The sequence below is a fragment of the Pogona vitticeps genome, chromosome 2 (genome assembly GCF_051106095.1).
Source record: "Pogona vitticeps strain Pit_001003342236 chromosome 2, PviZW2.1, whole genome shotgun sequence".
NCBI lineage: Eukaryota > Metazoa > Chordata > Lepidosauria > Squamata > Agamidae > Pogona > Pogona vitticeps.
The window spans coordinates 22,418,819-22,432,720 of record NC_135784.1 but is presented as its reverse complement, the minus strand read 5'-3'; the positions used below and the strand labels follow the sequence as shown (position 1 = coordinate 22,432,720).

Genomic DNA, 13,902 nt, shown 5'->3' with positions numbered 1-13,902 from the left:
ATAAACTATTGTTAAAACATAGAACCACAGAACAACGGGGTTGTTGTTACCTGCCGTCAACTGACCCCTGGCTTATTGATTTATTTTATTTTATTTATTCCATTTATATCCCTCCTATCTGGTCAATTACGACCACTCTAGGCGACTTACAGCACAAATACAAAACAGATTTTATATATATATAGTATTTGTGTGTGTGTGTGTGTGGAAAAGAGGGGGAAGAAAATCAAAATTAACTGGAGGGGAAGGCTAGCCTATGAATGAGCCGTCTCGAAAATGTCCTGTCCTTAACAGCGCGACTCAGCTCGTAAATTCAAGCCTGGGGCTTCCTTTAGAGAGTCGGTCCATCTCATCTTTGGCCTTCCTCTTTTCCTGCTGCCTTCCACCTTTCCCAGCAGGATTGTCTTTTCCAGACAATCCTGCCTTTTCTCCTGATGCGCCCAAATCATGGACAGCTCCAGTTTCATCCTTTTTTGCCTTCAGAGATTGTTCAGGCTTTTTTTGTTTTTGAATCGGCTTAAATCAAGGTGATCACTCTAACCGACCCATCTTTATTTTACAATCAGAGACCCAACAGATGGTTCTAATACAGAAGCCGGCTGTATTTGGGCGCCATGGATGCAACAATAACAGTCTAATGCAAGAGAGATCTCTTCAGAACTAAACCCTATTGTGTTCAAAGGGGATTGTTGCCCACGTCCATAGATATCTGGATCTAGCCACATGATTTCCAAAAATTCTTGACTGTACGAAAAAGGCCAGGCTCAAGGGATGCACACAGACCAAGTTCCGGTGCAGATTTCTTGAGGACGAGTCTTCTCAGGTCTCAGAGGCACTGATTTCCCTTGATGCCATCCTCAGGGCAATTCCCGCTCTGTGTTCACTCTGATGAAGAGTCCTGCAGGATTTGAAAGCCAGCTTGTATTTGACCTTGTCATCCTTAGTACCAATCCCTGCACGACCTTGAAAGCTCCCTGAGAGGTGGGAGTGGGCACTGATAAACCCGTGTTTAAACATCTCACATAACTCGCAAACCCTATTTAGGGTAGGTATCGGTCAAAAGTGACTTGAGGGCATGTCACAACACAAATAAAGGCCGTTACCCACACTTGTTTTTAATTATGATAATAATCATCCTAGAACTGCAGAGCTGGAAGGGAACCTTTGGATCATCAAGTTCAGCCCGTCAAGGAGGCACAGTGGGGAATTCGAACTCCCAACCTTTGGCCCCACAGGGACCTAACCATTGGTTCTCAAACTGGGGTTCCCAGATGTTATTGGACGGCAACTTCCAGAAATCCCACCCAGCACAGCAAGTGGTGAAGGCTCCTGGGAATTGCAGTCCAAGAACATCTGGGGACCTCAGTTTGAGAACCACTGGCCTAAACCACTGAGCTACACTCAATAGAACGCATGTTTTCCAATTAAACTCATTTTTTTTTGGCATAAGCACTGACAGGCCAGCAGTATCCGGCTCCCATGGAGCAAAACCTACAGGCCGTCTTGTGACATCACAAATACTAGTAACAAGTTGGTCGTTCAAGATTCTATTCCTTTTTGCTTGAAAGACTACAGATTAATGTTATTGTCAATCTCCCTATGGACATTTCCGCAATGAAAGTGGCTATAGGTAGGTAGCAGCATAAAATGAAAGTCCACCAACTGCATGTAGAAATTTGCCCAACTCATTTGTCTTTAATGTTTTTGCTGCAACCGGTGAAGACTAACATGCCCACCCTTCTGAACATCCTATTCACTAAAGTTTTGTCATATTTGTCTCATTTCTGTCCCTTTCCTCCCTGTGCAGACATCCATTTAACATGAGTTTATGATTGTTTACTGCTGAAAACAACCACATCCCCAGTTATAAGAGGGTGTGCACACAGATGCAGCCATATTATTTCAATTTTTATATTTTTACTTTCTTCCAACTAAGAGATTTCAGTTTGTTGTTAAACTGAGTTGTACAACTCATAGGTCTCATTAAAGGTGGAAAAGTTCTGAAACCTGACATTTTAACAGGGGTGTGTAAACTTTTTATATCCATTGTATGCAAGATGTTTAAGGAGCAGTTTACCACTGCAGTCCTTCAGTGAGGTTCAACGGTCAAAGGAGGACCTGAAGCTAAATATCTTGAATCCTAATTTGATACTCTCATTCTGGAACCTCTTCCACTCCAGGGAATCTAGGCACTGTGGTTGAAAAAAAGCAACTTTCTAAAGCTTCAGACAACACACTATTTAAACAAAGGCTTCGGCACTGCAGCTGTCCCATTTCCTTGACTGGGTCCCCAAGTCCAGTGGAACAGACAGCTGATGGGCTTCTTTCCAGAGGAGATTGCCAGGAGATCTGCTGGCTTGTAGCACAGAAGACTATGCTATGAGACTCAAGGTGGTCTTGGATGGCTGTTTCCTTGTGTCTCAAAGGAGAGCTGAATGAATGGGGAGCAAGAAGAGAGAGAAAGGGAGAGAGGGGAAAGGAGAAGAGAGCAGCCAGAAAGATAATTCGAGGAGGCCACAAAGAGGGCATTGAGTTGAGAACGAGGTTAAAACAAAGGCATAGCCTACGCTGGAGATAGGTAACAAGTACAGGTTGCTGAGCTAGCGGAAGAAAAGCCACCGGCAATCTGTGCAAAAGCCTGGGGTAGCACTTATTCCAGTGTAGCTGGAACCCGGAAGAACAGAAAGCACAGTTCATAGCCTGGAGCCAGATCTAGAAGACAAAACAATTAATCAAGGGGTTGTAGAAAGTAAAATTTTAAAGTATATGCCATTATACCTTCTCAGCCAGAAAGGTGGGGCTCGTCAGCCTTGGAAGGCAGCCCATCTAGGAGAAGGAAAACTCCAATTTCAAGCCTCCACTGCCTTGTGGCTATATCCACTCATGGAAAAGGCTTCAGGAGTTAACCTAGAGGCAAAATCCGGAGCCGTAGTCCCGGAGGCAGTTCGTGTCGTTCTGTCAACTCCTGCAACGTCGCTGGATCCAGTTGTATTGGCTCTTGCCTTTCCATTGGACTACTTCAGCGATGTGGAGAGGGGGGATTTGCTGCTTGGGTAACAGCCTATCCTCCATATTATTTGACCCAGGCTTCGTGCTCTGGAGAGGACATTCCAGCTTTGCATACACCATCGAAACAACACGGAAAGGGCTTACCACTCTCGAATTGGCCTCCTCAGCCACACTAGATGCTGTTCCAGGTCCTCCATACAGAGCACGTTACCATAGTCTCTCAAGACTGAAAGATGCCTAACACTACCACCTTCTCAAGGCAGATATGAGGAATGAATGCATGGTTTGCCAGATATTGTTCGACTCCTGATTCCCACCATCCTTCATCATGGGCTAGAAACGGCCATGAGGTAACCAGTTTAGCCCCAAGGGCAGGAACTGTAACCAGTAGGCACAAATAGAACACTTGGCAAAACCAGGTGGGTTTTCACACGTGTGTATGGGTGTGTTATGCAGCACCATTTCAGAACATACAAAAAACTTTTATTGATTAAGGCGTCCCAAGTATTTCATCTTTTCCCACCACAACTCTTTGAAACACAAAGCATTCTTAGTTACATGCAACCTCCCTCTATCAAGAAGTTACAGTGGTGCCCCCCATAGCAAGGTTAATCCGTTCCAGATTAACTTCGCTATGGGGAAACATCGCTAAACAGAACGGAAAAGCCCATTGGAACGCATTAAACTTTGTTTAATGTGTTCCAACGGGGCCCAAACTCACCGTTGAGTGAAGTTTCCCCATCCGGCCGCCATTTTCGCGCCCTCGTGGGCAGGGCGCGAAAACGCTGCGCGTGGCCATTTTGGGTGTTCCGGCGGCCATTTTGGAATCGCCAATCAGCTGTTCCCCCGACATCGCAATGCGAAGATCGGTAAGTGAAACGCTTACCGATCGTCGCAAAGCGAATTTTGCCCTATTCAAACATCGGTATATGCGATCGCGTTAGTGATCGCAAAATCCGCATCACTATGCAGATTCATCATTAAACGGTGCACTCGTTATGCGAGGCACCACTGTACTTTTAACAACATTCTGGTCCCAATGGAGGTGGGTTTGCCAGTTCTTAATTCCAACTGAGGTAGGAGGGAAGAAATGGAAGGAATCTCATCAATTCACCATCTTCAGTGTTTTCTCCTCCTGGGCTGCTTTCAAGTCCAGTAAAATCTTCTCTCTGTTGGAAGAAGATTCCAGTACCTGATTACCTTCTTATCTCCCTATTCATATGTACACGGAAGGCAAGTTATGGAGTAGAAACCCTTCCCCATGCATCTCTGCCCACCACGCTGGATACTGCCAGAAGAAATTCTCCAGAGCATAATCATTTCACATTTTTAAAATCAAACTTAACTGATGGATGAATCTGTTCATTTTTTTTTTAATTCCTGCATTTTTCTGCTCCGGCGGAAGGTTTTCTTGCACCGAGAACCTTCATACAGTCAGTGTTAATTCTCTTTTTTTCAAGCCTCTCCCCCCACTGAAACATTTTTCATATTGATACCTTTTTAAATTATTATTTCTCCTGTGTATGCACTCTCTGATGCCTCAACAAATCTCCTTTCTTTCTGAATTTTTTATCACAGTCAGGACATTCGTAAGGTTTCTCTCCAGTATGAATCCTGTGATGCTGCTTCAAAGTTCCTCTTTCACTGAAACATTTCCCACACTGGGAACATTTGTACGGTTTCTCTCCAGTATGAATTCTCTCGTGTTGCTTCAGAGTTCCTCCATCGGTGAAGCATCTCCCACACCAGGAGCATTTGTAGGGTTTCTCTCCAGTATGAATTCTCTCATGTTTCCTCAAATTCCCTCCATCAGCAAAGTCTTTCCCACACCAAGCACATTTGTACGGCTTCTCTCCAGTATGAACTCTCTGGTGGAGCTTTAAATGGCCACTCTGACTGCAGCTTTTTCCACAGTCAGGGCATTTATACCGTCTCTCTCCAGTATGGATCCTCTGGTGTCTTTTCAAGTTTTCTCTCCCACAGAACCATTTTCCACACTGAGAACATTTGTCCGTTTTTTCTCCTGTATTAATTCCCGGTAGTCTCATTATCGTTTGCCTCAAAGGAAAGACTTTCCCAGACATGGGACCTTCTGGAATCTTCTTTCCAATATGAAGTTGCTCGTGATTTGCCAAATGTTCTTTCTCACTGAAGCATTTCCTACAGTGGGGACATTCAAATGGTCCCTCCCCACTTCCCATACCTTTGATTCTCTGAAGGGATTCTGTGGAACTCAACCGGTTTCCCCGCTCAGAAGAACTGGGAGATTTTTCTTCTGTCTGGCGAATCTGATTAACTCCTGGCCCATTCTCAGAGAATTCAGATTTACTTTTGCCTTTTACTGTTCGCTGTTGTTTCTTAGGGTATGAATTGACCCGGACGTCCTCTTCAGGGTTGGCACATTCATCATGGTCCTCCTGGGAATCAAACACATCAAGTTGTAACGTGCAGTGGTAGCGTCTACTGTGCTTGGAGAACCACAACGTCTCTCCCTTTGAGTCTACTTTAGAAGGCTGCATGCTTCCATCCCCTCTCGTGACCGACTGCTTCTCTTCTTCCTCTACAGATTCACCTCCTTTCTCACACCTCTCAGTTCTCTCTCGCACATTCCTTTGGCTTATCTGTAGTGATGTCCTGGGGATGTCCTCTGTTTCATTTTTTCCCCACTGAGTATTTTCTGTCTTCACCCGGCTTCCCTTCCCTGCAGAAAAAAAGAGAGGAATTTTGTCCATGCACTGGAGAGTTCCTTTCTAAAGCCTTGTAATGCTAGTTCTCCTGAATTCCCCTTCTACATTATTTCTCTCACATACCCATCCATGGTTCTTCCTGTCTCTGGGACGATGTCAATCTTCTGTTTTTATTTGAATCTTTTTTTTTTCCAATTATAGAAAACTAAAAAGAGTGGCCGATATCCAGTACTGAATCACATCAAGGGCAGGCCCATTAAATCAGAAGCACTCATATGGGTGAGCAGTAGAGATGGGCAAGAACCAGTTCATCCCAGTTTATCCCAGTTCATAAAGGTGGCAGCACAGGTGCTGCTGCTCCCCAGCCTTGCCTCCTTAGCCAATCAGCCACCCACCAGGCCCAACTTGCTTGTTTTTCCTACCCCTTCAGCTGATCTCCCAATCAGGAGCAAGAGCACAGACTTCTCTGCCCCGCCCCTTTCTCTGAGTGGAGAGATCAGCCACGAGGGCGGGGCAGAGAAGCCTGAGCTGTTGCCGAGACTGGTAGATCAGTTGAGGAGGTGCAGGAAGGGTAGCGCGCTGCGCCTGGCGAGTGGCCGATCGAGCCGGAGGAGCCAGGATGAACTGTGACGAACTGGTTTATGCCCATCTTTAGTACTCACCAAATCCCCATCGATTCAGTGGGCCTCCTCTAGTCGCAACTTCCTGGATTTCAGCCAGTATCAAATGCTTTTCAAGGAAATGTATGTAAAAATATGGACTGCTGCTAAGGGCTAGACACATTAAAAATGCAGGGAAATTGCAAATTAAAATGCAGGGAGATTGCAAATTAAAAGCTGCCGAGCCAGACTGCCGGTCCATCTAGCCCACTATGATCCACTATGATTGGTAGTAAGTAGGTCTCCGAATTTTCATGTGAGATTCTTAAAAATGGGGTTGCTGTTTTATTTTGAATTTAAGCTTTTAGTCTTGTTTGTTTAAATACTATAAGCTGCCTCTTGTCCACTTGAGGACAAAGGGCAGGTATAAAAATGTTAAATAAATAAAAATAAATAAGCAATTATTTCCTAACCATACCTGGATATTCCTGATATTGCTGAGTGGTCTCTCACCAAATCCCATCAAAGCCCTAATCAAACCCGACATTACTTAAGCTTCTGGAACTAGACAAGATAGGATTATGTTCAAGGTGGCTGGTTGCATCTAATAATGCTTCTTATTTATCATTTTGTTCTTGTTGTACTGTTTTAAATTGGGTCTGTGACCATGGAGGGAGGGGGGGAGAACAATGTTCTTCTGCCACCACGAAGTACACAATGGAGTGGGTTACATTCTTATTGACACAACTATCTCAGTAACTTAGCCGCCCAGAGTAGACTTCGGTCTAGATGGGTGGGGTATAAATTTAATTAATAAATAAATAATAAATAAGTGCAAAAATGACAAAATAAAAGATGTATATCAGGTGGCCTTTTCTCATGAGATGTTCCAAACATTCAAGCTCTCCTCCTCTGCACATTTGATGCAGGTACAAGAGTTCTGGCTCAACTTTTTATCTGCTCAGCTCCGGCATCCAACAGGCACAAAATCGGGAGAACGTGTAATAGCAAGGATAGGATTTTCATGTTTCTTGGACGACATACTCGACCCTCGCCTATTCTGGAAGTTCTATCTGACTTACACATACCTTACAGAGCCCTAAATGTGGCTCACCCAGGAAAAAGGTCCTAAACTGGAAGGCTAGAAGGCTTAGCCAGGCCTAGCTCTGCTTAGCTTTTTGTTCAGAAAGAAAGCTCCAAGTTATCACCACGACAGGAAGAGTCTTCCTTCCAGGTTAGACCTTTTCCCCCCAACGAGCCACATTTAGGTTTTCTGTAAGGTGTGTGTCACTCAAGTAGAATTCCCAGAATGAGGAATTCTGGGATCCCTAGTCCAAAATAAATTCCAAAACTCCCATCTCTGTTTAATAACCCAGAACCCTTACCAAGGAAATCACTGCTTTGCTCAGCCACTTTGTAAGCCTGCGTCCGACCAGCATTTGAAAGGTCTTCTTCCTCTCCCTCTAGGGAATCCAAACACTCTTCTTTTATCGGCCTCTGAAACACAAAGGAGGATCCCAATCAGAACAGAAGGCATCTCCAGAAACATACTGTATCCTTTTTAGGGCAAAAGAAACACTGTAAAAGCAAAAGGAAAGCCTGCTGCTTATACTGTATATACCGCCCCATAGTGCTTCAAGCACTCTCTGGGCAGTTTACAAGTTAATTATGCAGGCTACCCATTGCCCCCCAAGCAGGCCCAGACCTCCCTGGGTACTCATTTTACCAACCTCGGAAGGATAGAAGGCTGAGTGAACCTTGAGCCGGCTACCTGGGACTGAACCCTGGGGTCATGATCAGAGTTTGTGCTGCAGTACAGCAGTTTAACCCCTGCACTACGAGAGTCTTGCTCTGTATTCATGTGTTCCATCATCCTTGGTATCCTTTAAGATACTATTTTCCCTTCTCCCCATATCTTGGTTGCTCCCTCGATATTCTGAACATCTTGCTAGATGGGCCAAGACAGCCAGATAAGGAACTGCTGGCGAGCTCAGTGGCAGAGGTTGGGAGTTCAATTCCCCACAGCGCCACCTTGAGAGGGCTGGACTTGATGATCTACAGGGTCCCTTCCAGCTCTGAAGTTCAAAGTTTATTATTAATTAAGAAGAATGGGAACCGGTTCCAGTTTTTACCCCATCTTAAAATTAGGAACAATAAAAACACAGAAAGCTGTCTTTGAAGAGACACTGACCATTTGCCTTGCAGTTTGCAATGGTTTAGGTATAGAAGAATTTGAATTTACACCCAGCAGCCGCATGATATAAATTGCAATGCAGGGAAGTCCACTGTGGAATCATCTATTTTAGTGAGGCAACTTTTTCGTTTCAGCAACGGGTAGTTTAAATAAGCTCTGATTGGACTGATATTGTTTTTGCCTGCTTCCTGTCAGGGTGATCATTTGATCTAACATCAAGAGTGTTCTTACAGGGATGTCAGTTCTCCTCAACCCACCTGTGTTGTCTGCAAACAACTCTCTGTGTGTGTGTGTGTGTGTGTGTGTGTGTGTTTAAGGCTTTCAAGGCAGTGCTAGACTACTGTATCACTAGCTCACTTCAGGAAAAGTCAGTTTTTTTAAAAGTAGAAATTACTAATCAGCATCCTGTCAAAGGCTACTTCTGCTGTGCAAATTCAAGCCCTCCACTTCTGTCCCATTGATTCTTCCAAAGTACAGTGGATCCTCGCATAACGAGCGCACCGTTTAATGACGAATCCGTATAGCAATCTATTTTTTGGGATCGCTAATGCGATCGCATTGCGATGTTTAGATAGGGTAAACATCGCAGTGCGATGATCAGTAAGCGTTTCGCTTACCAATCTTCGCATTGCGATGTTTTTAGAACAGCTGATCGGCAGTTCCAAAATGGCCGCTGGGTGCCCAAAATGGCCACCGCAAGCATTTCCGCGCGGTTTCCTCGCTTACCAAGGCGGCAAAAATGGCGGCGCTATGGAGGATCTTCGCTGAACAGTGAGTTTGGGCCCCATAGGAACGCATTAAATGAAGTTTAATGCGTTCCTATGGGGTTTTTAGTTCCGTTTAGCGATGTTTCCAGATAGTGACTATTAATCCGGAACGGATTAACGTCGCTATGCGGCGCACCACTGTATTTCATGTCTGGATGTCTACAGCGATGTCATCCCTGGAAACCCAATCTGGAAAAAAATGCAGATCCAGATGTATTTCCCCCACTCTGTTTGTTGCACCTTTACACCCAATCAGGCCACTGATCTCTGCCCAGCCCCAGCTAGACTGGCAGCAGCTCCCCATGTCATGGCTTTGCGGGATGAATCCTGCTGCAAGAATGAATCGCAGCTCCTTGAAACTAACATAGGGGAGTGCCATGAGATGTTTGTATTCAAGAAGGCACTCAGCAGATCATCTTAAAAGAGCTCTAGCAGGCTACAGCTTTTGCCGAAGGGCTGTTAATTCTTAAAGGAGCAACTCCAAAAAACCCAACAGCTCAATCGACCTCTTTTCTCCACTCAGGAGACTCCGTGATTACATCCAGGAGGACACCTTACCTGCCACTTCCTCCTCTGAGCGATCTGCTGGCTCACGAGGAAGTCCTCCGCCAGGGCCACCGCCTGAGAACATGTGTCCTGCCCTTCTGCTCGGATCCAGTTCTGGAGATGCAGGGGCAGGCTGGCCAGGAACTGCTCCAGGATCTGCTCCCTGCTGCGTCTCTCCGGCTTCAACCACCGGTGCCAAAGTTCCTGGAGTTGGCAATGAAAGGTCCGGGGGTCTTCAGCCTCCTGGCTAGAGAAATACCCAAACTGCATCTGCATTTTCATGGCATGTGCATCCATGATGGTGGCCTTCACTTTCTCATAGTCCTCCCTGTCTGCAGGTTTCAGGGTTTCAAAGGCCTCTTCAGCTATTCCACTCAGGGCTGGGAGGAGCTGGGCTACCCATTCTTCCCTGGGCCACTGGCAGGCTTTGGCCACTCGCTCAAAAGAGGCCAAGAAGGCCTTGGGGTCATCCCATGGGTCTGAGTCCGATGCTGTCGGGCTCTCTTCTCCTGGGTGAATGGGCTCCGGAGTGTCTAGGATCTTGTGGCTTTGGGCTTCCCAGTGATCTTGCAAGCCTTTGGGTGGATCCCCAGGATCTTCCTCCTTCATCATGTTTCTGTCTTGACTTGTCCCTCTGAAATGCCGAAATATTTTCAAATAAATTCAGAGTACAGTGGTGCCTCGCTAGACAATGTTCATTCCACTGAAATCACTGTTTAACGAAATCATCGTCTAGCGAAAAGCATTTCCCTATTGGAATGCATTGAAACCTGTTGTCTAGCAAAGATTGGCCATAGGAAAGCCGCTTTGCGAACCGCAGATCAGCTGTTTAAATTGCTGTCTTGCGAAGCTCAGGTCCCAAAAACACCTGTTTGCGAGCGCGGAGGGAGGTGTCAAAATCGTTGTCTAGCGAAAATCAGTTTGCAAAGCAGGGACCAAACATTGTCCAGCGAAATTCCCCCATAGGAATCACTGTTTTGCGAATCGCTATAGCGATCACAAAAAGCCAATGTCTAGCAAAAAAACTGTCATGCGGGGTAACTGTCTAGCGAGGCACCACTGTATTTTAGGCTGAGGATCTAACAGATAACCAACACCTTAGAAATCTAAGAGCCTCTGGAAAAAATTACTTGGAAGAAACAGAAGAAATGAATTACTTCTCCATTATAATATACTGTTGAAAACACTGTGCAGAGCCAGGAAAAGTGGAATAATTGGAACAAGTTAAAATACGGATATTTCAGGGGGAAAATTTTAATGACCAAACAGGTTAAATATAATTATCATATGGACATGTCTGGTAATCTCGGGAATCAAAATGCTTTTTTTTCATTGACTATGAGAGGAAATTGCCCTAGGATGTGACAGAATGGATATGACAAGGCCAGCAATCACAAATCAGAGATTGACAAAATGTAGGGCGGGGTGGGGCTCAGGCAACATCCTAACCCTCCCTAGCATCCTCACCCCCTACGGACCCTGGAGGGGCACAATACCTGGACTGTGCAATCCGATGGAGGTCTACTCAGAAGTAACGCAGCCCCAAGGAACCCCGCCTGCAGGATGGCAGACTTCAGTGGGGCGGGATGGGGGGGGGGCTCCTCTCTAGGGAACAACACAGCCGGACCCGAAATCCTGCAAGAAACGGCGACGAGGAGGCCGGTGTGAACCTTTAGGCGGCGGGCTTGTTTTCTCCCCCAGCAGCTCCTCTGCGGCGGCGCCTGCACGGCGTCAGACCCCGGAGGGAAGGAAGGGCCAGCCTTCCAGGGGCCCCCGATCTGGCCGACTAACGCCGCGCGGGGGAAACCAGCACAACGGGGAGCCCAGAGGACCCCCCACCCCACCTTCGCCTCCGGGATGGCTTCTTCGGCGGCGGCGGCGGAACCCCCTCCCTCTCCCTCCCTCTCCCTCCCTGGCTGGCTCGCTCGCTCCGGGTTTCCTCTTCCTCGCAGCTCCAGCGGCCCAGGCTTCCCACGGGCGCCCCCTCCTGGGCGTCGCCTGCCTTGCAGCTCCTCCTCTTCCGACCGACCGACCACGATGGGGAGGGGGCGGCGGGGAAAGAAGAGCCGCGGGATTTATGGGGGGGGTCCCCAAGAGCCTCCCTGGGGGGGGGGAGAGAATGATCAATCCCCGGAATGGATCCGGTGATGCCCGGAGGCTCTCACCTGTGACCGGTGATGCCAGGAGAAATGCTCTCCAAGTCCACCGTGGCAGCCAATAGAGGACTGCATCTATTATAGCCTCCTATGTAAATATAGGATTCCCCAAACCACTGACATCCCGAAATAGGATCCATGGCTGCACAGACATGGGGCATCCCAGTTCGCCTCTTCATTCCACTCATAGGACATCCATGGTTGGTGTGGTCTGGATCATCGGATTTCTATTAAGAGATAGCAGTGGAAGACAGGAGGGCCTGGCGTGCTCTGGTCCATGGGGTCACGAAGAGTCGGGCACGACTAAACGACTAAAGAACAACAATTAAGAGATATGCACCCACTTCCCCCAACACTAATGGATTTCTGTGAGGGACGTGCCTTGCCCGGCACATCCGTCCGGGTCCCTGCTGAATAAGTGACTCCTCTCTTCTTTGGGGGAAAGATTGATTTGCTTTTGGTTGGCTTTTGGGGGGGGAGTTAGTACTGGATTTGTGCATTTCTGGTTCCCTGTGGGGGAGGGGGAACCATTCCTGGTGTTGGAAAACACAAAAAGAAGGACAAGCTGATAGATGACACAATACAGGCAGGACAGAAGAACGCTGGTGTTAAGCAGGTTTGGTTTGGTTGAGTTTGAGGCACAGCCTGTGTCGGGGTTGGATTCGAAATTCGTGATCGGACAGCGCCTCGCAGGTTGATTCTGCAGCTTTTACCCTTGAGCTGAGAAGTGGGCCCTTGTGACGTCGCAAAGACCCAAGAGCATGCGTTGAGTTCCCGGGGGGGGGAAGCAGGTACCTCACAGAGGGCTGAGCCCTGGTGATAATGTCAACAACCCCTGCGATAGTGAATATGCTTAGATAAACTCTGAATTATAGGTGGAGTTAGAATAGGTATCAGAACATTTGTCCAGCTATGAGTACAGTACATACTGTACGTACAGGTTTCTGTTTTAGTATGTACAGCACTATGCATCTTTCAGTCTCCGGAGACTATGGTAACGTGCTCTGAATAGAGGACTTGGAACAGCATCTAGTGTGGCTGAGAAGGCCAATTCGAGAGTGACCATCCCTTCCACACTGAGGACAAATCCAATCTGTCTCCAGTCCAGCTCCCTGGTTTTGCTGCTTTCAGGACTGCCTCTTTGCCTCGGCCTGCTGGACTAGGGTCTCTTCAAATTGGGAGAGGTCATGCTGCACTGCCTGCCTCCAGGCTGAACGATCAGATGTCAGGGTTTCCCATGTGTTGAGGTTCCGTTTAATACACAAATATATAACTTGAGGGCTCCCTTCAGGCACATTTTCTTCCTGTAGGATCCTTTATATGCAACACATCCCCTGCCTGGAACAACCTACAGTAGTGTGAAAGTGTATGGAAGCCCAGTCCTGATTAGAAAACCAGCCCAAACTAAGTCCAAGAGTGCAGAATTTACTTGAAAGAGCAACACATTTGGTCACAATAATTAGGGGAATTTATTATTCCCCCACTTCCCCACTTTTTTTTCCCAAAAGAGGGGGAGGCAACAAAAAAAAGTTTGGGGTCTACATACAGCTCGCCGATTGCATCTTATTCAGCAGGGACCCGGACGGATGCGCGGGGCAATGGACGTCCCTCATAGAAATCCATTAGTGTCGGGGGAAGGGGGTGCATATCTCTTAAGAGAAATCCAATAATCCATACCACCCAGCCAAAAAACTGGAAGACAGAACGATGGATGTCCTGTGAGTGGAATCAAGGGGCAAAGTGGGATACCCCATGTCTGTGCAGCCATGGATCCTATTCCTTTCGGGATGTCAGTGGTTTGGGGATCCTATACAGCATTTACATAGGAGCCTATAATTGATTGATTGATTGATTGATTGATTGATTGATTGTTCTAATTATATCCCGCCTGTCTGGTCGTTATGACCATTTTATAATAGATTGCCATGATGGACTTGGAGAGCA

General features: G+C 46.8%; 1 protein-coding gene across 2 annotated transcripts; it reads right to left on the bottom strand.

The window, feature by feature from the left end:
* Window positions 1-3,470: 3,470 nt before the first annotated feature.
* LOC110090632 (uncharacterized) lies at window positions 3,471-11,668 on the bottom strand. 2 transcript variants are annotated; one of them, XM_020814348.3, is made up of 4 exons: window positions 11,299-11,668; window positions 9,815-10,436; window positions 7,681-7,792; window positions 3,471-5,710 (listed from the first exon to the last, which is right to left on the bottom strand). In XM_020814348.3, the coding sequence occupies exons 2-4, from the start codon at window positions 10,412-10,414 to the stop codon at window positions 4,518-4,520; spliced, it is 1,905 nt and encodes a 634-aa protein (XP_020670007.3). In that variant the 5' UTR covers window positions 10,415-10,436; window positions 11,299-11,668; the 3' UTR covers window positions 3,471-4,517. The 2 variants fall into 2 exon arrangements, with proteins under 2 accessions (XP_020670007.3, XP_078244487.1); XM_078388361.1 differs by having other exon boundaries at window positions 11,473-11,668.
* Window positions 11,669-13,902: the final 2,234 nt, after the last annotated feature.

Coding starts and splice junctions, on each gene's coding strand:
- LOC110090632 (XM_020814348.3), bottom strand. CDS start 10,414: ATGATGAAGGAGGAAGATCCTGGGGATCCACCCAAAGGCTTGCAAGAT. Junction 7,793..9,814: donor CTCAGAGGAGGAAGTGGCAG/GTAAGGTGTCCT, acceptor TTTGTGTTTCAG/AGGCCGATAAAAGAAGAGTG. Junction 5,711..7,680: donor GCAAAGCAGTGATTTCCTTG/GTAAGGGTTCTG, acceptor TTTTTTCTGCAG/GGAAGGGAAGCCGGGTGAAG.